Below are 23,001 nucleotides of genomic sequence, written 5' to 3' on the forward strand. Positions count from 1 at the left end.
GGGTTTCCAAGGCTGTAATCTTTATGGAAGCAGACTGCCACATCTTTCTCCCATGGAGTGGCTGGTGGGTTCAAACCACTGACCTTTCGATTTGCAGCTGAGCGCTTTAACCACTGTGCCACCAGGGCTCCTTACACCAGTCATATGAACTGATAAATATTTTATTGTCAGTTTTATTTCTCATTAGGTGCCACTGCCAGTAATTACAGTTATTAGTCATAAAATAATAATATTAATTATGGTACAGTTATGATGTGTCAAATGTTTCATACTTTATCAGAAACTTTCGATTGTCTTTTAACATTTCATTTTCCTAGTTAGCCTGTTCAAGTGGATAAGGTAAGAGTTAGCTTGCTCCTGGTTTCAGAAATGAGGAAACTAGGAACGACTGAAAGAGATTAAATTATCTGCCAAAGGTCACGAAGCTGGTAAGTGACGGGATTAAGAATCCCAGATGTTGGGGATTGGTCCTTGAATCCTGGGCAGATTCAGCCCCAGCCTTCCCTGGGCTGAGACTCATCAGGAAGGGCCTAGAAGTCCCCCAAGTATACTGTGCTCCTTGGGAGACAGCTAGAGCCTACAGGACCCCACCGACCTTACATGAATGGCCGCTCAGACTTGAAGGCAAGGAATCCCTCAGAGACAGAGCTGGGATGTGGGAAGGACACTGGTGGTTTTACAAGCGATTGCCTACCAACATAGATTTTTTTGCTAACATTTGCCTGCTAACGTTGTTTTTGCCCTGCTCTAGCTTTTTTAAGGTTTTTACTATAAATAGAAATGTATTGTTTTCTTTTTCTTTTTTCTAATAGAAATAGGTATTTTTTTAAATAAAACAGAGGCCAGTGCACTCCTGTTATCGTTAGCTGCTGTCAAGTCAGTCCCCAACTCGCGGTGACCCAGTGTACAACAGAACGAAACGCTGCCTGGTCCTGCACCATCCCCATAATTGGTGTGAAACAGACTGTGGTGCTCCATAGGGTTTTTATTGGCTGAATTTTCAGAAGTAGATTGCCAGGCCTTTCTGCCCAGTCCATCTTAGCCTGGAAGCCCTGCTGAAACCTGTTTAGCACCATAGCAACATGCAAGCTTTTCCCTGACAGATGGGCGGTGGCTGCTCATGAGTTGCACTGGCCAGGAATCAAACCTGAGCCTCCTGCATGGAAGTGAGAATACTACCACTGAACTATCTCTGCCCACCTCCCCGTGTACTCCTACTGTGCTACAATAAGGAGGCCTCACTTTGCACCCGTTTCAGACAGCCTGGCAGAGTACTTGCATAGCATTTAGAAAGCAGCTATTCTGTGCTGTGTATACTGTTCCCTGCTTTGGCGGAGACAGATGGGACTCAGTCTGGCCTCTGCTCAAAGCCACTAATCCAGTGAGAAGAGAGGAGAGGGGAACCCACACAGATTGAGTGCCGCTTCCAGTCCCAGCTCCACATTCTAGCTGAGACACCATGGGCAAGTCATTCCGCCTCTTAGTGCCCCAGTTTCCTTTACTCAGAATGGGACAGTCGTAGTACCTGCTTCATAGCATCTTTGGGAAAATGAAATGAGTTGAAATATATAAAGTGCAAGGAGCCAGGCTGCCATGGTGTAAGGTGCCAGAAACATTTAAGCTGCTGTTATTACAAATAACATCATCATCCTCAGAGGTGGTGGAGACCAGAGCTACTCGCAGTGTGGTCCATGGGCCAGCACCACGCTGAGAACTGTTTCTTGTCTGTCTGCAACGAGATAAGTACAGAAATTGAGCGCAAGTTTAACTTACCTGGTCACGGACAGGTAAAATGGGTTTCCACGCTCTAAGTAACACTGCTGTAGTATTAGGTCTGAGAGCCCTAACTGCAACCAAGATGCTTGGGCTCAAATCTACCTTTGTCCTTTCCGTTTTGTGTGACCCTGTGCATGTTACTTTACCTTTTTTGTGCCTCAGTTTTCTCATCTGGAAAACAGGGTGGATAAATTTTTTTTTTTTTTTAAATGGGGTGGATAACAGTGCCTGCCTTGTAGAGTTTCTGTTTTCATCATCATTGCTGCATGGCAGAGACTGCGCTGTGTCCATTATCACATCGAATCCTGCCAACAACACCATGAGGGAGGGAGTGATTCCTGTTTTGCTGATGAGAACACTGAGGTTTTCCGAGATGATGTTACCTGTGCAGAGCTAGGCAGTAAATAAATGGAGAAGCTTAGATTCACATTCAGGTCTCTGACGCGAATGTCTTTGTGCTTATCACAAATGAGTTACCTTTTGCTTGGGTAACTCTGAGCTTTGTTGTTATTTCTAGCTGCCACAGAGTCGGGCCCCAAAGCATGGTGACCCAGTCCTGCACCATCCCCACTGGGGACTGGACACTCCAAGCTTTAGCAGCTCACTTATAAAGTGGAGATAAGCAGTGTTCACTGTGCAGGGCTGTTGCAAGGATTTAATGAGATACAGTAAGTAAAGAGCTTAGCAGAGTCCCTGGCACATCAGTTTCCCCTCCTCCTTCCTTTCCTTCCACCTCTCTTCTTGTGAAGCTTGTTGTGGACCCATAAAACTAGAGGGACCACGGCAGTGCTCTAGGCCAGTCTCTTCATTTAACCCTTGGGGTAACTGAGGCTCAGAGAGGTTAAGAGACTCTCCTGAGATCACACAACAGATGAGTAGCAGATTCAGGGATAGGGTGAAGATGTCTGAGTCCCTGTTCAATAATATTACATGGCTCCCAGTATGAGTAGCAGAGCTGCTGAGGGTCACGCCCTCAGTGAGCATCCTGACTCTGGGAATCTTCCCCCATAGCCTCATATTCCTGAAGCCCAACCTGGAGACGCTGGATTTCTTCGACCTGCTGTGGATCGTGGGGATCGCAGACTTTGTGCTGAAGTATATCACCATCGCCCTCAAGTGCCTTATCGTGGCCCTGCCCAAGATCATCCTGGCTGTCAAGTCCAAGGTAGGCACTGGCTGTGGCCACCAGGCAACCCCAATCGTGCTAATTATGCAGGCACTCAAAGTGCCTTCTGGAGGAGTAAAGATGGGAACAGGCACAGTTGATGTCACCATATAAAATAAAGAGAACCTGACCTAGTAGATCCCATCTGCTGTAACTGTTGTTGTTATTGTTAGCTGCCATTGAGTTGGCTCTCGACTCATGGTAACCCCGTGCACAATAGAACAAAGTGCTTCCCAGTCCTGCACCTCCCTCATGAATGCTTGTGGATTGGACTGTTGTGATCCATAGAGTTTTCATTGCCTGACTTTCAGAAGTAAATTGCCAGGCCTTTCTTCCTAGTCTGTCTTAGTCTGGAAGCACCATTGAAACCCGTTCAGCATCACAACACCACACAAGCCTCCACTGACAGACAGGTGGTGGCTGTGCGTGAGGTCCATTGGTGTATATCAAACCTGGTCTCCTGCATGGAAGGTGAGAATTCTGCCACTGAAACCACCACTGCCCACTGTTTTTTGTCCATCATCTACCTCTTTTAAGTCCTTTAAGCTGAGCATGGCTCTTCATTGTATCTGCCTTTCTGTCACATCTCAACTCTCCAAGTTCCTACATTTCTAAGTTTCATTGTTGAAGGCTGCCTCTTCATCCAAATTTTACCTGAGAGAGAGAAGCATGTTGACTTGCCTTGGGCTCTGCATCTCTCAGGGGAGAATAGCCCCAATAGGTTTTGACACTCCGTGGCTTCTAGGAGCATGTTTTAGAAAGAAAACTGAGGCTCAGAAGGAAAGAGCTCTGTGATCGATTAGTGATGTCTGCCATGGACACAAGAGGGGGAAATTGTGGCAGTAATGCCTTGCAGTGGATCATAGGCAAAGGCCTGCAGGCAGATGATAAAGAGATCTTGGGGAATGACCATTGAGGACAGGAGATGTGAACCTAGGCACGTGAGAAAGCTAGCTCAGCAGTGACTGCCTAGAATAATAATAGCCTTAACAATAATAGCTTGGAATTATTGCGTAGCAAATTTGTACTCCAGACTCTATGCTAAGAATGCTTTAGGTATGAATTATTTCACTTAGCCTTATGACATCATCTGAGATAAGCACTGTAGTGGGTTGAATGGTGGCCCCCCAAAAGATAATGTCCACCCAAAACCTGTGAATGCAACCTTATTTGGGAAAAAAAGGGGCTTTTCTGATGTGGTTAAAGACCTCAAGATTAGATCATCAAATGTCCCTAGAAGAGAAAGGGAGGACACAGAGACAGAGAAGGCCATGTGAAGATGGAGGCAGAGATGGGAGTGATGCATCCACAAGCCAAGGAATGCCTAGAACCACTAGAAGCTGGAAGAGGCAAGGAAAGATTCTCCCCTGGAACCTTCAGAGGGAGTACGGTGCTACTAACACTTGATTTTGAACTTCTGGCCTCCAGAAATGTAGGGGAATAAATTTCTGTTGTTTTAAGCTACCAAGTTTGTGGAAATTTGTTACAGCAGCCCTAAGACACTAATGGAAGCCTGGTGTGCAGTGGTTAAGTGTGCAGCTGCTAACCAAAAAGTCAGTAATTCGAATCTACCAGCCACTCCTTGGAAACACTGTGGGGCAGTTCTACTCTGTGCTGTAGGGTCCCTATGAGTTGGAATCAACTCGATGGCAATGGGTTTGGTTTGGCTTGGTTTAGAACAGTAGTAGAGGTACCATTACACTCATTTAGGGATGAGGAGATCGAACACTGGATAGGTCACAGTGTCTCGTAGCGGTAGAATTAGAATTGCAGCCCAGGTCTTTAGAGCTACAGTGAATTTGAGAGAAAGATAAGGAAGGCAAGAAGCTAATGGTTACTCATCACCTACTCATTCGGGGTTCTTGCTGGATTCTTTCCCATGACCTGACTCATCTAAGGCTGCCCACACCTCTGTGAGAGAGAATTTATCATCACCTCTTCAGAGAGATGAAAAGCTGAGAATATCCCTGTGGCTGCTGTAAGAACGTACTGAAACGATGGCTTAAAACAACAGGAATTTATTCTCTCACAGTTCTAGAGAAAGGAAGTCTAAAATCAGTATCTCTTGGTGAAAATGAAAGTGTCAGTAGGGCTGTGCTCCCTCCAGAGGCCCCAGGGAGAATCTATTCTTTGCCTCTCCCAGCTTCTGATGGCTGCTGATTGTCCTTGGCTTGTGGCCGCATCAGTCTATTCCCTGCCTCTGTCATCACACTGTCTCCCTCTCTTCTGTGTATGAACTCTCCCCCTCCTCGTTCTTATAGGACACACGTGATTGCATTTAGGGCCCACTTGGGTAATCTGGGATTGTCTCCCCATCTCAAGATCTTTGATTTAATCACATCCGCAAAGACCCTTTTTCCTTATAAGGTAACATGTACAGGTTCCAGGGATTAGGACCTGGTGTCTTCGTGTGGCCCTAATTCAGCCTACTGCACTGAGGCTCAAAGAGGGGTGAGGTAAGTTGTCCAGAAAATACCAGCTTATCGGTTAAAGAATCAGCATAAGAACACAAGTCTTCCAACTCCCAAGGCCGTGGCTGCTGCTTAGGACCAAGGGATTATTGCTAGGCACTAAATGGACCAGATGCCACAGCACCCGGGCCAACCCTAACCCTGATACTTTTCAGCCACTGGGTCTTGGGCAAGTCAGTCCCTTGGCTTCTTGAGTTTCTCCCGCAGAAAGCTAAGGTGTTAACAATGTCCCGCTTGAGATGCCGCAAAGATAAAAAGACTTAACGAGGATGTGGGTTCATTATCACCCGTACCAGTGAGGCAGGTGAGCTTTATGCAGCCTTCCACTGCTGGTCCTTACCTGTCCAGCATCCTTTCTGGTCTCCACTCCCTCCTGCCCCCTCACTCTGTTCTCTCTCCTTTAGCCAGACCCTACTTCTTTCATTTCTTTACACGTGTTGTATGCCACTGAGTCGATTCCAACGCATAACGACCCTACGCACGTTAACTTACTGCATTCTGACAGCAGCCCATGTGGTAGATACTCTTCTTATCCCATTTTCCAGATGAGACAACTGAGGCACTAAGGCACTGAGTAACTAGGCCAAGGCCACAGAGCTTCCAGAGTGGGCTGCATGCTCCCCTACACCTGCTGATCCTTTTGCCTCAAACACCCATCCCCCTTCTCGTGTCTTGATTAACTCCTGCTCCTTTTTGTTTGTTTTTATATTTTATTTGGTTTTTGTGTGTTTTTAGTTGAGGCAAAATTTACACAACAATTAATCATTTCTAAGTGTATAATTCAGTGGCATTTAGTACACTCACTGTGTTGCGTGACCATCGCCACTTTGTAGTTCAGAGATATTTTCATTCCTCCAAAAGGAAACCCCGTGCCATTAAGCAGTCACTCCTTATTCTTCCACCAGCCCCTGGAAACCATTAATCTGCGTTCTGTCTCTATAAATATGCTCGTTCTGGATATTTAATATAAATGGAGTCATACAGTGTGGGACCTTTGGTGTCTGGCTTCATTGACTTAGCATAAGGTTTACAAGGCTCATCCACATTGTAGCGTGTGTCAGTACCTCATTCCCTTTTTTTCCGGAATATCCCATTGTATGGATATACCACATTTGTTGATCCATTCATCTGTTGGTGGACGTTTGGTTTGGTTTTGACCATTTACCTATTGTAAATAGTGCTGCTATGAATGTGCGTGTACAAGTATTTCTTTGAATGCCTGATTTCAGTTCTTCTGGGTGTACTCCCAGCAGCAGAGTAGCTGGGTCATATGGTGATTCTCTGTTTAAGCTTTCAACAAACAGCCAAACTGTTTTGCATAGTGGTGGCATCATATTATATTATGTTCCTGGCAGGTACTGTTTTATCCCTGTTTCTTAGAGGAGAAAACAAAAGCAGTGAGAGGTGAAGCAACTAGCCCAAAGCCACACAGCTTGTAAGTTGCTGAGCAGGGATTTGAACTCAGGCAGTCCAACTCCAGAACCACTGCTCTTGGCTACTAGACATACCCACTCCCAAATAAGCTCCCTACATTTGTTTGGAAAATTCCTCAGCGTTGACGTAGGAGTCAAGTGTCCATACACCATCTACACAAAACTCCCCCATAGCCAGGCCAGAATTACCTCCCTTCCTTCTCTGTATAGCAGGCGCTGCTGGGGGCTGAGGGGGCGGGGACGGCACCCGGTACCCCTTTCCTACACCACCGAGTTATGGGCGACAGTTATTAATGCCTCCCTGGCAACTGTCCAGCTCCCTCTTTTTGATTATTACTATTTTATTCGGTGAGATTAATGTTGCAGGTCACAACGTAATCCAGCCTGTGAAAAGTGATGTGAATAGTCTCCTCAAGATAAATTGCAGGCTTGGAAAAGGTTCACAGCCTTTTCTTGCCTGTCTGAGTGCTGTCCCAAATCCTCATCAATCCTTGTCTGGGGAGAAGAAAAGGACGGGTCTTCATTTGCAGCTGGGGTGGGAGGGTGGTAAGAGCGCATCTGTCAGAGACCCCTAATGGCTCACAGCACAGATGCTCTTCCTTGGGCCTCCACACCATCCACGGAGAGGATGGGCTTCTTTTTAATATGATCATTATTCTATTGGAAGGGCTGTTGGTATTTGGGTTTGCTCGAAGGCCCCCGACGTGTGAGGCTGAGTGAGCCATCTTGTCTGGGGACTTTGGGAATCTCTTCATTTTCCTCCTGTTCTTAATCATTCCTCTGGCAACACCAATTCCCACCTGCTTCCTGACACAGGAGTGTCTGGTAGGCATCCTTGCACACCTGGGCCTCCCAGGAGAATCAGGCTGGTTGGCCAGCTATGATGAGGATGAGGTTAAAGATGGCAGCCACTGGTCTTCAAACTCAACCCAAACCACCACTCTGGCTGGGTGTTGAGCTGCCGTTTGTGATTATAGATCCAGATAAATTGTGTGTGTGTGTGTGTGTGTGTGTGTGTGTGTGTGCTTTAGGTGAAAGTTTACAGCTCAATTTAATTTCTCATACAAAAATGTATATACATATTGTTATGTGACACTAGTTGTATCCCTATAATGTGACAGCACACTCCCCCTTCCCACTCGGGGTTTCCTACCTCCATCCAACCAGCTCCTGTCCCTTCTTGCCTTCTCATCCTGCCTCTGGACAGGAGCCGCCTATTTGGTCTCATGTATCTGCTTGAACTAAGAAGCACGCTCTTCACAAGTTTTATATTTTATAGTCCAGTCTAATCTTTGTCTGAAGATGGCCTTTGGGAATGGTTTTGGTTCTGGATTCAAATAACTTTTATATATAACCCATATGTTGTGGCCTTGCCTAATCTGGTGCCTGCCCACCACTCTGACCTCATCACCTGTGGCTCTCTACATTGCTCACTCTGGACCAGTCTCAATGGCAACCCCACTGTCCCTCCAATGCGCCCAGTGCCTTCCATCTCAGGCCCTTTGCACATACCATTCCTTCTGCCTGGAGCGATTTTTCCTCTGATGTTCCCATGGTCATCTCCTTCTCATCATTCAACTCTTGGCTCAGATGTCACTTTTTCTGAGAGGTTGTACTAGGCCACACTATTAAAAATAGTTTCCCACAAACTACCACTCTGATAGCCCCATTTCATGTCCTTCGTATCATGTATTACCAGTATCTCAAATGATCAGATTGTTCGTTGATTTTCTCTCTCCATTGGAATGTGAGCTCATGCGAATAAGGGCCACTAGGTCTGCCTTGAGCATGTAATAGATATTAATGGCTGAGTGAAGTGCCTTGTTAATAGTTGATTATCTGTTGTTGGTATTAGCTGCCGTCAAGTCAACCCCAACTCACGGTCACCCATTAGACCATTGTGGTCCATAGGGTTTTCATGGCTGATTTTCAGAAGTAGATTGGCAGACCCTTCTTCCTACTCTGTCATAGTCTAGAAGCCCCCTTGAACCTGTTCAGCATCACAGCAACATGTAAGCCTCCAACGACAGACAAGCGGTAGCGGTGCTTGAGGTGCGTCAGCCGGGAATCAAACCTGGGTCTCCCGCATGGAAGGCAGCAACCAGGAAACCCCCACTGCCCTCCACCTGCTTATCCCCCGCTGCAGAGAGCTCTTCTCAGCCACTTCTCCTTTCTCTCACCAATTCCACATTAGTTAAGGACCTGTTCGCTTACAGTGAATCCTTGGATGGTGCAAACAGTTAATGTGCTTAGCTGCTAACTGAAAGGTTGGCAGTTCGAGTCCACTCAAAGGTGCCTTGGAAGAAAGTCCTGGGGATCAACTTCAGAAAAATCGACCACTGAAAACCCTATAGAGCACTTTTCTCTGAGTATAGGATTGGGTGAGGGCAGGGCAGACCAAAGTAAGAAAAGTAGTTTTCTCAAACGTGAGAGCCAAGAAGATTCACGAGGCTTTTTGTGCCATTGAAATCCCTACAGTTTCTGGGCCCTGAACCCAGCACTTTTGCCCTCAGAGTGCTTTCCCGTTGATTGAGTCATCTTCCCTCTTGGAGGGCAAGCTTTCCCCCTTTCCACTCCTCCCCTCCCAAGCAGACACCTGTCTACGCCGGGGAGCTCTGAGTTTCTAGGTCTGCACTATGGTTCTTGCAACACTCCACGCTCTAGGCATAAAGGCAGTGTGTTCGCACCCCTCCAGGAACCAGAGCTTTGTTACGTGGGATGCTGGAAAGGGCTAAAGCAATGCTTCGCAACCTGGAGTGATTGTGCTTCCCAAGAGGCATCGGGCAATGTCTGGAGACATTTTTGGTTGTCATACTTGGGGAAGGGGGTGCGACTGGCATCTAGTGAATAGAGACCAAGGATGCTGCTGCTGTTGGTAGCTGCAACTCAGGGCGACTCCACGCACAGTGGAACAGAATGTCGCCTGGTCCTGCGCCATCCCCAGGATTGGCTGCAGATCAGACCATTGTGACCCGTAGGGTTTTCATTGGCCCCTTTTTAAAAGTAGATTGCTACGCCTTTCTTCCTAGTCCATCTTAGTCTGGAGGCTCTGCCGCAACCTGTTCAGCATCACAGCAACACACAAGCCTCCGCTGACAGGTGGCTGTGAATGAGGTACATTGGCCAAAATCGAACCTGGGTCTCCCGTGGGGAAGGCGGGAGTTCTACCAGTGAACCACCAATGTCATGAAATGCACAGAGTATCTCCCCCACAACAAGGAATCATCCAGCCCAAAATGTCCATAGTGCCAAGTTAGAGATACCTGGGTTACAGGTTTGCTTTGTGGCCCTGGGTCACCTGTCCCACCCACCAGTTCACCTGTAGTTCTCTCTTCTGTTGAACACTTTTGCATTCATTCAGACGTCTCCCAGCTTTTTGCCAACCCTTTAAGGATTTTTTTTTTAATAGATAATGTAATCACAGGGTTGAAAAGTCAGAGTATCCAAAATGGTACACTGAAATCTGTGAGAGCTGGAACTCTGTGGGACTGCCCTGTTTTTCCAGGTCTCTCAAGTTTCCCACCTTTGACAGGGTGCAGCATACCACCTTTCCGTAACAGTCTAGTAGTGGAAAATATTTGAGTTTTCCTTCTCTAACAGGTTTGTGCCTTACACAGGCTCTGACTTTCACAGGTTTTACGGTACACAGTGAAAAGTCTCCTTCCTCCTGACCCTAGGCACTCACTTCTCCGTGGAAACCACAGTATTATCCCTGAATCCGTTCATAGCTATTATATATGTATATGTATATACAATATATATATAAAAGCAAATGAATTTATGTATTCTCTTAATCCACCTTTATATTTACCAATGGTAATATTACATACTTAGCTGTCATTTTACTTACGCACTTAAATATCTGTCTTGGAGATTGTTCCTTATAGATTAAAAAAAAAACAAATCCATTGTTATCAAGTTGATTCTGACTTGTAGTGACCCTGTAGGACAGAGTAGAGCTGCTCCATCGAGTTTCCTAGGCTGTAATGTCTACAGAGGAGCCCTGGTGGCACAGTGGTTTAAACATTTGACTGCTAACCAAAAGGTCAGTAATTCAAATCCACCAGCCGCTCCTTGGAAACCCTGTGGGGCAGTTCTGCTCTGTCCCATCGGGTTGCTATGAGTTGGAATCAACTCAATGGCAATGGGTTGTTTTTTTATTTTTTTTAATCTTTACGGAAGCAGACTCCCACATCTTTCCCTTGCGGAGCTGCTAGTGGGTTTGAACCACCGACCTTTTAGTTAGCAGCCAAGAAATTAACCACTGCAGCACCAGGGCTACACAGAAAATATAGCATAATGGTTAAAGCATGAACTCGAGCCAGATGCCTGTGTTCAAATCCTGTTTGAGAAACCTGTTGCCATTTACCAGTTGTGTGGCCTTGGGCAAGTTACTTCACCTCTCCCTGCTTCCATTTCTTCATCTGTAAAACAGAATAGTATGTACCTATATTAGTTGTTGGAATCGACTCGACAGCAACAGATTCGGTTTTATGTTAGTTTCCAGAGTCTTTGAGTGTTACAAATCGTTAACGTGTTCAGCTGCTAACACTAAAGGTTGGAGGTTGAAGCCCACTCAAAGGTACCTTGAAAGAAAGGCTTGGCGATCCGCTTCCAAGAAATGAGCCATTGAAAACCCTATGGGGCACAGCTCTGCTCTGACACACATGGGGTCTCTGTGACTCAGAGCCAACTTGACAGCAACAGGCTTATGTTAGCTTTCAGTTGCTGCCTGACAAATTACCACGAACTTCAAACCCATTGCCATCGAGTCGATTCTTACCCACAGGGACCCAGTAGGACAGAGTGGATCTGCCCCTTAGGGTTTCCAAGGAGCAGCGGATGGAATTGAACTGCCAACCTTTTGGTTAGCAGCTAATGTCTTAAAAACTCCTGTTTATTAGCTTACTGTCCTATAGGTCAGAAGTCTAGGCGGGCTTGACTGAGTTCTCTGCTCAGGGTCTCCCAAAGCCAAAACCAAGGTGTCAGCAGACTGGGATCTTAGCTGGAGGCGCTGGGGATGAATCCACTTCCAGGCTCATGTAGGTTGCTGGCAGAATTCAGTTCTGTGCAGCCGCATGACTGAGCTGCTCGTTTCTTGCTGGTTGTTGGCCAGGGGTTCCCCTCAGCTCCTAGAGGCCACTAGCTGGTCCTTGCATGTGGCCCCCTCCATCTTCAGGCCAGCAACAATATCTCAAACCCTCAGGCTTCACATCTCTCTGACGTCTCCTTTGCACCAACCAGGGAAAACTGCTTTTAAAAGGCTCATGTGATTAGATCAGACCCACCCAGACAATCTCTGTTTTGATTAACTCCGAAGTCACGTATTACTAACTTTCATTACATCTGCAGAATCCCCTTTGTCAGGTAACATGACATCTCATCATATTCACAGTACTGGGGATCAAGGGGAGGAATATTGAGGGGCCACCCTAGAATCCTGCCCACCACACTACCTCAAAAAGTTGTTACGAAGAAGATTCAATTGCACATCCCCTCGTATGCGCTATATAAAAGTTAACTTCTTTTTCTGTTTTTTTAAGAATCCTGGATTTTCTTATTGTGTTTGGATTAAGGACTTTTGAAAGGGATTCCTCTAGAGACTCTTTGGATGGTTTTGAATTGCTTAGCCCTCTTTGCCCAGCTGACTCTGTTGATTCTTCAGGACTCTGCTTAGGTGTTACTTCCCCACAGCCCTGTCAAGACACAGTTAGTGCCTCTCCTTTACCTTCCCACCACCCCCGTCACTTATCTCCTCCACTGGGTTATAAGTTCCATGGACAGACACACGTCTGTCATTCACTGATGTAACCCACCTCTTTAAAAAAAAAAAAAATCCTTACATTGGCCCTGTGAGATGAATGGTCAGGTTTACCTATACCCATTTTATAGATAAATAAAACTGAGGCTTGGGGAGACTAACTGGTTTGTTGAGAGTCACTAGGCTTGTAGGTGGCAAAGCTAAGACTCAAACCCAGCTCTTTAAGATATAACAATAACAGTTAATATTTGTCAGGTTTTTGTTTTTGTTTTTTTCCTTGTTTGCTTATTTAACTACTGTGTGAAGTACTTTATTTACATTATTTCGTTTGGTCCTGTCAACAACACGATGAGGTTGGTAATGTTATTATTCCCATTCTACAGAGGAGGAAACCAAGGGTCAGAGAGGTGAAGTCACCCAGCCAGCCAGCAGCAAAGACAGAGTGTGAGCCCAGAAGGGTGATCTGTCTGTCTACAGCTGTTATTAAAGTTCTCTCATCATCAGTTTTCACAGATGGAACAGAAAGTCAGCAACAAAGATACTAATCATTAGCAATATTAATATTACCTGAAGTTTAGTGTGCTTTATGCTCTTTAAAAACTTTATCTCCTTATCTGTCCTTGCTAAGAAGATTCTAGAGCCCATACAGAAGGCTAAGAAATTGTCTTTCACTATTCAGTCCTGATTAATAATCAAAGAGGTGCTAAGTAAAATAAAAAGATACCACTGTCACCAATCAAATTTTCCAAGTCCAGAAATAATGGAAATATTCAGGTTTAGTGAAGGAATCCGAAAATGGACAGTCTCAGACACTGATGTAGTATTTTTACTTTTATTAATGTATCCTAAGGAAATGATTAAAGATGGAAAGAAAGTTTTATCCATACAAATGTCCAATTAAAGAAAAATTGGAAACAACCTAACTGCCCACTAACAGGGGATTAGTGAAATAAACGATACCACAGCACATGAAAAAACAATGGTTGGTCTTCAGTTTCATAAAAAAGAAATTGTCTTTCTCTGCAGAATCATAGGGTTAAGGAAAGAGTACAGACTCTGAAATTAAACTTAGATTCAAGTCCCGGCCACACCACCTTCTTCTGCCTCTGGGACCTTGATGAACCTCGCTGAGCCTCAGTGGCCCCATTTTTAAATGGGCTGAGGCAGATGCCTCATGTCAAGGAAGTCTCCATCACAGTAAAACTTACTGAAGTTTTAATTCAAAAAAGGTTGTTGGGTTTGATCAAAAAGCACTTGATTTTTCTCCTGAGACCTGTTCATAGGAAGAGCTACATCATCAGGTTTCCTACTAACCCTTGAGTTTCTGCAAGGAGCCCTATTTGATATAAAAATATATTATCCTTTTAATATGCTTCGGGATCCTGTGCGCTGCTGTCTCACGTAGGACATCTGCGTCAATGTTCATAGGAGTCCTTCTCCCTTTTAAGGTGACTTCCCAGAAATTGCTCCCATCATTTCACTTCTATCTCATTGGCCACCACTGAGTCACACTAGCTGTAGGGGAGGCTGGGGAACCACATTTTGCAGCTGGGTGTCAATAACACATTGAAGTGACCCTATAGGACAGAGGAAAACTGCCCCCTAGAGTTTCTAAGGCTGTAATCTTTACAGAAGTCAACTGCCACATCTTTCTCTTGCAGAGCAGCTAGTGGGTTCAAACCACCGACCTTTAGGTTGGCAGCTGAGCGCTTAGCCACTGCACCACCAGGGCTCATCAGTGTGACAGTAGACCTAGGCAAAAATCAAGACTGTTTTAAAGGAGAAAGAAAAGAATGAATATTGGGAGGCAGTAGCAGTCTGTGTCCCAGGATGCTTATCCCCCTTTAGTCGATGAGAAACTCAGCAAGGCACGTTCACTTAGTCAGGCTCACACAGCAATGTAACAGAGCTATGACTTGAGGCCCTATCTCCTGAACACCAAGGGAGATGCCCCTGGAGACCAACAGTAATGGTATCATAAATAGTACATGGTAGTATAATTTAGTAGAAATAAATAGCTAATATACCAAGTAGTGTGCTGAGTGTTTCATGTGTTAACTAAATCCTCCCAACAGCTCTATGGAGCAAAAAAAAAAAAGAAAAACACCACACCTGTTGCCATTAAGTCAATTCCAACTCATAGTGACCCTATAGGACAGAATAGAACTACTCCATAGAGTTTCCAAGGAGCAGCTGGTAGATTTGAACTGCCAGCCTTTTGGTTAGCAGCTGAGCTCTTAACTAGTGTGCCACCAGGGCTCCCTCTATGAAATAAAGACTCTCATTACCCCCAATTTGCAGACGAGGAAACTGAGGTACTGCTCTGACGGATTGGTGGAAGGGTGAGTCAGGTGTGATGCAGGAAACAGGAGTCAGGAAGGCCGTGAAAGGTAACTACTAGATTCACTGTGCTCACAGGTCCCAGAGACAAGGAAGCACAGAAGGCCATGACGCAGGGCCACACGGAGGTGTGCCAGGGACAAGGTAATTACAAGCTGGAATTGTAGGAGACGAATTATGTATGGCAAGCAAGGTGGGGTTGGCTAGGTTGTGGGGACTCCCTGGGGACTGGGCATTTTGAATATTTCTGCAGGTTCAGGGGACAAAGGGACTGCTCCTAATTGTTGGGTAGCTGGCCCTGGGACAATTAGGATGAGTGTGTAGTGGTCTAGGAGCTGAGAACCTGATAAGGGGAGTGGCTGGAGAGTGGACTTAACTGCTCAAGAAGGAGGAAAGGACCAGCCTCCAGCCAGAGCCTCAAAACTGTGTCAAGACAGCATTTTAAGAAAATGGTATTGCAGGCATAGAGAGGGTGAGTGACTTGCTAAGGTCACGCAGCTGTTAAGTAGCAGAGCCAGGATTTGAACTTGGGCAGTCTAGTTTCAGAGCCCATGCTTTTAACCCCGTATACAGTCCTACCTCTGTGTCCATCTTTCCCCACCCCCACCTCCTGCCCTGCTGACCCAGTTTCCCCAACTCAAATGGTAGCAGCAACTACTCGGCAGCTGAGTCAGTTAGAATGGCTCCCCACCAGTCCTGCACCAGGTACCACCTCTTCCAGCATCCTCGGACCCACCTCCTCCTCCTTTCTCAGCTATCCCAGCCTTCCCTCCTCCGTCTTAGGAGCCAGCATATCACTTTTTGTTGTTGTTTTTGTTTTGTTTTGTTCCCTTCACTCCATTGCCCGGGAGACTTTCAAAGGCTACGTTCTGCTGACAAGGGATGCAGCAGGGACAGGCCCAAGCAGACACCTGGGACTTCCCGAACCCAGCCTCTGCATGGGCCTTTCGTATTCTGTATTATCTAGCTCACTCTTCCTGCCTGCTCCACACCCCCCAAGCTGTTGTTCCCCCACTGGGGCTGATGAAAAACGGTCTCAGACAATGGGGGACAGGGCTTGCCACATGGCCCCTGCAGTTTAATTTCCTTTAATTCATTTTATATTGAACCAAATGATACTGTTTGTTTTTAATGGCAAACACTCAGCACAGAGGAGTGGCGGCCAGGCCTCCTCCTGGGGAAATTAGGAACACAGCTGCTATTTAAACTCTCGAGCCCACCTCTTAACCCCCCACCCAGCCCCTTCCAGAGCACTGGGCCTTTGGAATCATTTTTTCCAGGTTGAAAGATGACACCTTTCACCAGCACTGATGGTCACTGTCTAAAGAGCTGGCCAGCTCTACCGCGCTTAGAGCCACCGCCCCGCCCCAAGGCACACTCTTCTCTGAGAATAACAGGATACCAGGAAGCAGTGCTGGGTCATGGCTGTTGGGTGTGCCCTTGCTCCCCTCACCATCACTGACCATCCTGGGCGGGTGCCTGGCCCCACCAGGGCCCACCCAGTACACTTTCCCACAGAGGCCGGGCATGATGGTTAGAACTGAGACCCCTTCACAGCAATTGCCTGAAAGCCAGATCTTGGGCTTCCTCCGTGGTCCTGCTGCCTCAGAGTCTGCATGTTACCCATCTCCCCAGGTGACTGCTGTGCAGAGTGGGAGCAGCGCTGGTCAAAAGGAGAGGCTCTCCACTCCCACTCGTACCGCAAGGTTTCCCGAGTTGCCCTTTGTGAGGTCTGGTGATCCAGTGCTTCTTGGAAGCTTGAGATGACTCAGAATCCTTCCAAAGTCCCTTCGTGCATAAGCAGGCCAGGGTCGGTTTCAGTTCCTCACAGGCAAAGAGAACTTTCTCGCATCCACGAGCCCCTTCAGCAAAGGCTGAAGGGATTCCAAAAGGGCTTTGGTCTGCTCCTGTCTTTGACGGGGCCCAAACTGAGATGATTAGAGATGACATTCCTGGGGCCTCAGATCCCTCAGAGGCTGAGCTGCACCCCTGCCCACTTGTTCACAGACTGTTAGACCCAGGATGTTGTTAGTTACCATCGACTCAGTTCCAACTCATGGCGAGCCCATGTACAACAGAACAAAACATTGCCTGGTCCTGCACCATCTTCGCAATTCTTGGTAAGCTGGAGTCCATTGTTGCAGCCACTGTGATTTGGAGTGCCTTCCAACTTAGGGGGCACATCTTCCAGTACTATATCTGACAGTGTTCTATTGTGACCCATAGAGTTTTCAATGGCTGATTTTCACAAGCAGATCACCAGGTCTTTCTTCCTGGTCTGTCTTAGTCTGGATGTACCACTGAAACCTGTCCACCATGGGTGACCCTGCTAGGATTTGAAATACTGGTGGCATGACTTCCAGCATCACAGAAGGAGGCAAAGCACACAGTACAACAGACCGACCAGTGGGTGGTGGTAGACCCACGACCACCACCTGTCATCTAGTTGACTTCAACTCCTGGTGCCCCCATGGAGTCAGAGTAGAACTGTGCTCCATTGCATTTTCAGCGGCTGATTTTTTTATAGTAGATCACCATGGCTTTCTTCCAAGGTGCCTCTGGGTGAGCTCGAACTTTTGACCTTTTGGTTAACAGCCAAGTACATTAAGCATGTGCACCACCAAGGAAGGCTCTTCCCCCACCATCCTCCAGATGAGGAAACCAAGGACCAAGAATGACTGGTTCCTGGTCACGTAATTTGTCTTTTCGTGTGTTCATCCTGCAAACATTTATTAGACTCCAAGTGCCAGACACCATGCTAGGCTATGCAGATGCAGGACTTTCAAGTTCAAAGCTCATACTCTGGCAGGGTGGCAGGCAGGGAAGCAGTAACCCCAGGGCCTGTGGGAAAACAGAGAAGGGCCACCTAAGCCAGCCCCCAGCAAAATCTTCCTAGAGAAGGCAACCTTGGGGCTCAGTTTTAGAAGATGGATGGGAGTTAGGTGGGTGAAGAGAAGCCAAAAGGGCATGCCAGGGAGAGGGGACAGCTGGAGCCAAAACACAGAAGGTGGAGACAGTGTGGCCTGTGCATATTTCCATATTTCTGGGTAACTGTTGAATGTCTCATCCCCACTAGACTCCAGGCTCCATGAAGGCAAGGATGATGTCTGCCATGCTCGTTCTTATGCACAGGGACATACAGTAGGTGTGCAATGAGCAGCAAACGAGTGAGTGAGTGAAAGATAAATGTTTGGTATGAATGTGCATGAAGGGCAAGGCAGGGAGGCCCACGCCCTGGCTCCCAGACCCGCCCTGCCCACCTTCCCAAACCACATTATGGGTATGCAGCTGCAGCCACCACTCTGGGGTGCTGCGGGGATTAATTAGCCAGCTAAGTGGTGATTATTTGCCTCTTCTCCACCTGAATGATTAGGGAGGCAACCAGGCTCCCTGAGGTGGCCTCAGTGGCGTCCACTTCACCTCCCTCCCGGTTGTGTGAGGGTCTGCCCGTCCACAGGGGACGCCAGCCCCAGGTGAGGTTAGGTTCCTGTCGTTTGCTCCTCCTGCTGTGGGTGGGTGGCTGAGGTTGGCCTGCACTCACTCATTTTTCTCCAGAAGCTCCTCCTTTCCTTTGGGGGAAGGAAGGGGGTCGAGGGAACCTACAAATGACTTTTCTCAGTTTCAGTCTGTCAAAAGGTTCTAGAGCAGACCCCACCGCTTTCCAGATGTATGAATGTCTCCGAGTTCCCTCACGAATCACATGTTTGTCCTCTCTCCTCCTGGCCAAAGGCACAGTGGCTGTTCCCTCTGCTGGGAATACTGTCTCCCTAGCTCCAGTCCCGTCAGGCTGACTCCTAATTTCCCTCAAGTCTTTGGTTAGTTGGCACTTCCCCTGGGAAGCCTTGACCAAACCCTGGCCTGGTAGGACCACTCACCTGCATGTTCCCCTGGGTTGCTTCTGTTTTGCACGCATCATGCAATGTTGTAATTACTGGTTTGTCTATCTCGCTGGAATGCAAACTGGGTGAGGCCAGAGACCAGGTCTCTGGTCTGTTTCATTTTATCCCTCGCCCGGTGCACGAAGTAGGCACTCAAAACACATACATTGAACTAAGTAACTAATGAATGAGTGTTGCAAAGGCATGTTTTCTCCAAACCAAACCCAAAACCCATGGCCACTGAGTCGATTCCAACTCATAGTGTCTCTGTAGGACAGAGTAGAATTGCCCCATAGGGTTTCCAAGGAATGGCTGGTGAATTCGAACTGCTGGCCTTTTGGTTAGCAGCCAAGCACTTAACCACTGTGCCATCAGGGCTCCTTTTCTCTAAAGTAGGCAGTGCCAGACCAGTGGAAAGGGTCTGCTAGAGCTGGAGTAAAACTGAACAGGTTCAGTCACAGCAGCTCCACTCATTTGCCATAGGACCTTGGGTAAGTCACTAGATTTCAATAAGCCTCAGTTTTCTCATCTGTTAAATGGGGATAGTTTCAGTGGGAAGATTAAATGAGATCATGCCTGTGAATAAAGCCTTTTGATCAGTGCAGCTTAATAAGTGGTAAACTAGTTGCCATCAAGTCCAACTTGTCGCGACCCCATGTGTGTCAAAGTAGAACTGTGTTCCACAGGGCTTTCAATGGCAGATTCTCTGGAAGTAGATCGCCAGACCTTTCTTCCAGGGTATCTCTGGGTGGACTTGAACCTCCAGCCTTTTAAATTAGTAGCCAAGCGCATTAGCCATTTGTACCATCCAGGGACTCCCAATAAGTGGTAGCCACTGTTTATTATTTAATGAAAAAATAAAGTAGGCAGAGGAGAAGGGGCCCCAGAAGACATGACACTGCTCCTTCCCGTCATTCCTCAGGAGTCTGATGATAGCAAGTCATTACAGCAGCCAATCGCCACACAGCTCCTATAGGCCAGGCACTGTCCTAGGCTCTTTCATTCATTCACTCATTCAACAGGTTTTTGCTTTTGTTTGGCCACCTACACTATGCTAGGCCTTGTTCTAGGTCCTGGAGATACATTGGTGAATAAGACAAGGCTTTACAGTACTGCTGGGGAGATAGATAATAAACGAGATGCTGAAATAAATATGAAATGTATCAGGTGGAGAAGAGAGAGCAGGGAGTGCCATGGTGGGAGTGGTGGGGGGCTGTTCTTTTAGACAGGGTGGTTAGGGAAGGCCCACTGAGAAGGAGACATTTATGCAAAGACTTGAAGGAAGCAAGGGAGCCTACCGTGCAGTCATCTGCAGGAAGGGTATTCCAGGCTGAAGAAGTAGCATGTGCAAAGGCCCTGAGGTGGAAGCATGCTTGGTGAGTTCAAGGAGCAGCAACCCAGTGTGGCTGGAGCAGAATGGGAGGAGGGCCGGCTTCATGGGTGTGTGATCTGTGAGTCGCACAGGGCCTATGCTTAGAAAGGCCCTGCACTTGGTTTGGAGCCGTGGTGGCACAGCGGTTAAAAGCTCAGCTGCTAACCAAAATGTCAGCAGTTCGAATCTACCAGCTGCTTCTTAGAAACCCTATGGGGAGGTTCTACTCTGTCTTGTACAGTCACTCTGAGTCAGAATTGACTCAGGGGCAACAGGTTGGTTTTTTTGGTTGCCATCTTAAAATTTTTAATACTGTTTTTATAAGGGGTCCTGCATTTTCATTTTACACTGGGCCCTGGTGGTAGGACATACAGTCAGAAAGATAGCAAGGAATCACAGCACCAGAGGCCACTGCTTGTCTTGAGTGTACTTTCTGACCTCTTCCCATCCTGCTGTGGAAGCCAGCCATCAAGAGAGAGATCTTAAAGTGAGATGCTCTGACTAGTCCGTCCTGACGGTCCTCATGGTGAGGAACAATTTCTCCCTGCATGAGTCTCTTGTTGTTTCTGTAACAAATTACTACACACAGGGCCTTAGATCAACCCAAATTTATCATCGTACAGTTCTGGAGGTCAGAAGTCCAAAATCAGTCTCACTGGGCAGAAGTCAAGGTGTCAGCAGGGTGATTCCTTCTGGAATCTCTAAGAGAGAACCTGTTTCCTTTCCTTCTCTAGCTTCTAGAGGCCAGCGGCATTCCTTGGCTTGTGGTCCCTTCCATCTTCAAAGAGCATCACTCCAACTTCTATTTCTGTTGTCACATTTCCTCTTTCGCTGCCTCTGCTTTTGGCGTCACATCCGCTTCCTTCCCTCTGGCCCTCCCGCATCCCTCAGACCCTTGTGATTACATTGGGCCTACCCAGGTCACCCAGGATAATCTCCCTAGCTCGAGATCCTTAACTTACTTTGACAAAGTTCATTTTTCCATGTACAATAACATATTCACAGGCTCCAGAGATTAAAACATGTACATCTTTTGGGGGATCCATTATTCAGCCTATCACTTCCCCCGTGTTGCAGATGAGGAAACTGAGGCCCAGAGGAGTGACTGGGCCAAAGTCATCCTTTCCCTTCCCCCCTCCCCCCAAACAAAAGAACAGATCCATAATTGGGACCCAGATCTGTCTAGTTCCAAGTCATGGGCTCTAGACCTGCAGGAAAGGAGGTAGCCTCTGCCTATCTCTGTCTCCTTCTCTCCCTTGCACTTTTCCCCCTGTACTTTGGGAGGCAGTCAGGCTTGGGCAGTTGAGGCCCAGAGCATTTGTGCCCAAGACTGTAGGTGACACAGGGACAGATAAGCACAACCATCCACCTGGGACCAGGACAGAGGGAAGAGGCCACCTTTCCGCAGCTAACAGGGTCCCAGGCCACCCCAGGCTTAATCATCAACACCTTATAATTAGGCCTCTCCTGGGTCCAGGGGAGCAGAGCCCTGCCCCTGCCGTGTTGCTGGGGCACGTGGGTTGGGCCCTTGACGTTCATGGACCTGAGGCTCTTAAATCACTGGAACCATGGCCAATGAAATTAAGCTCCTTACTATTACTGTTGGCGGACAGATTTCTTCTTGCAGCTTAGCAGCTCCTGTGGGGCCACAGCCTGACCCCAAGGACTCCCTGCAGCTGGCCCCAGGGACCTCAGCAAAGAGGCTGATCCTGGCCACCAGCATGCTTTCTGGCTTCTTCCCCATCTTGGGCATGGGAGCCAGGGAGCAGAGAGAAGATCTTTGTAGGAAATTGGGGGTGGGAGGGAGAAGGTGACACACATTATCCCTGGCTCTGGTCTTTAATAGTAAGTGTCCCCTTATCAGGAGGCAGGAGACAGTAGTAGGTAAGAGCATTTTTTTGAGTTGACATCAGACAGACCTGGGTTCAAATCCTACCTCTGCCACTTCAAGAACTTTTCTGAAACTGAGTCTTAGATTCCATTATCTGCAAATTTGAAGTAATAATCTTCCCTGCTCATGGAGCTGTTATATAGTCAGTAAAAAAAAGGTAGACAAGCGCATTTTCCGTTTGTGGCATTTTTTTTAAAACAACATAATATCTGTATACCCAGCTTAAGTAGAAAGTTTTACTAGTGCTTTAGAAACCCCCTGTGTATGCCTCCTGGGTTCCATCCTTCTCCCTCTCTCTCTCCCTTTGCCCTTTGAACCAACTCTTCGTAGTTTTTCTATCTCCTTCCTTGCTAAGCGACTATTAAAGACCAGTATAACCTTCTCCCTTCCACATACAATTTCCTACCAAAGTTCTTCCTCCTGTCTCCTCCTCTCTGTTACCAAGCAAGGGAAACTAGACATCAAACTTACCAGTACTGTAGTAAACACAGAATTAATAGGCCCTGACTAAGCAGCACAGGGACTTTACTTTGAGTAAAGTGCATACGTCAAGGGGCTTCCTAGAAAGTACAGAATGAGCCCAAGTTTCACGCTCAGACAAACCTGGATTTGAATATCAGCACTCCCCCGCAGCCTGCGCCACTAATTCTTAGCATTCACTACAAAGTTATTTATGGAGTGTCTACAGTCTGCCAGGCACTCGTGTGAGAATATGATAGTGAATGAAACAGACAGGGCCCCTGATCTCAATTCGGGAAATCAAAATCACTGTTAAACAAATAAATGCATACTGGGGCTTTCTCTGTGGAAATGACATCGAAGCTGAAACGTCTTCGTCATCTGACTAGAATAAATTGTTTTCTCATCTGCAAAATGGGGCCGGTGATACTCGCCCTCCTCACAGCTTTGCCTGT

At 47.1% G+C, this 23,001-nt stretch overlaps 1 protein-coding gene across 2 annotated transcripts in view; it reads left to right on the forward strand.

Moving 5' to 3' along the window:
* Window positions 1–23,001, forward strand: part of RNFT2 (ring finger protein, transmembrane 2) — a 71,030-nt gene that overhangs the window by 22,253 nt on the left and 25,776 nt on the right. For both annotated transcript variants that reach the window (XM_023559465.2, XM_064272261.1), the window contains exon 6: window positions 2,788–2,941. In XM_023559465.2, the coding sequence (XP_023415233.1) occupies window positions 2,788–2,941 (154 nt within the window). The remainder of the gene's footprint in view (window positions 1–2,787; window positions 2,942–23,001) is intronic.

The sequence above is a fragment of the Loxodonta africana genome, chromosome 19 (genome assembly GCF_030014295.1).
Source record: "Loxodonta africana isolate mLoxAfr1 chromosome 19, mLoxAfr1.hap2, whole genome shotgun sequence".
NCBI classification, from domain to species: domain Eukaryota; kingdom Metazoa; phylum Chordata; class Mammalia; order Proboscidea; family Elephantidae; genus Loxodonta; species Loxodonta africana.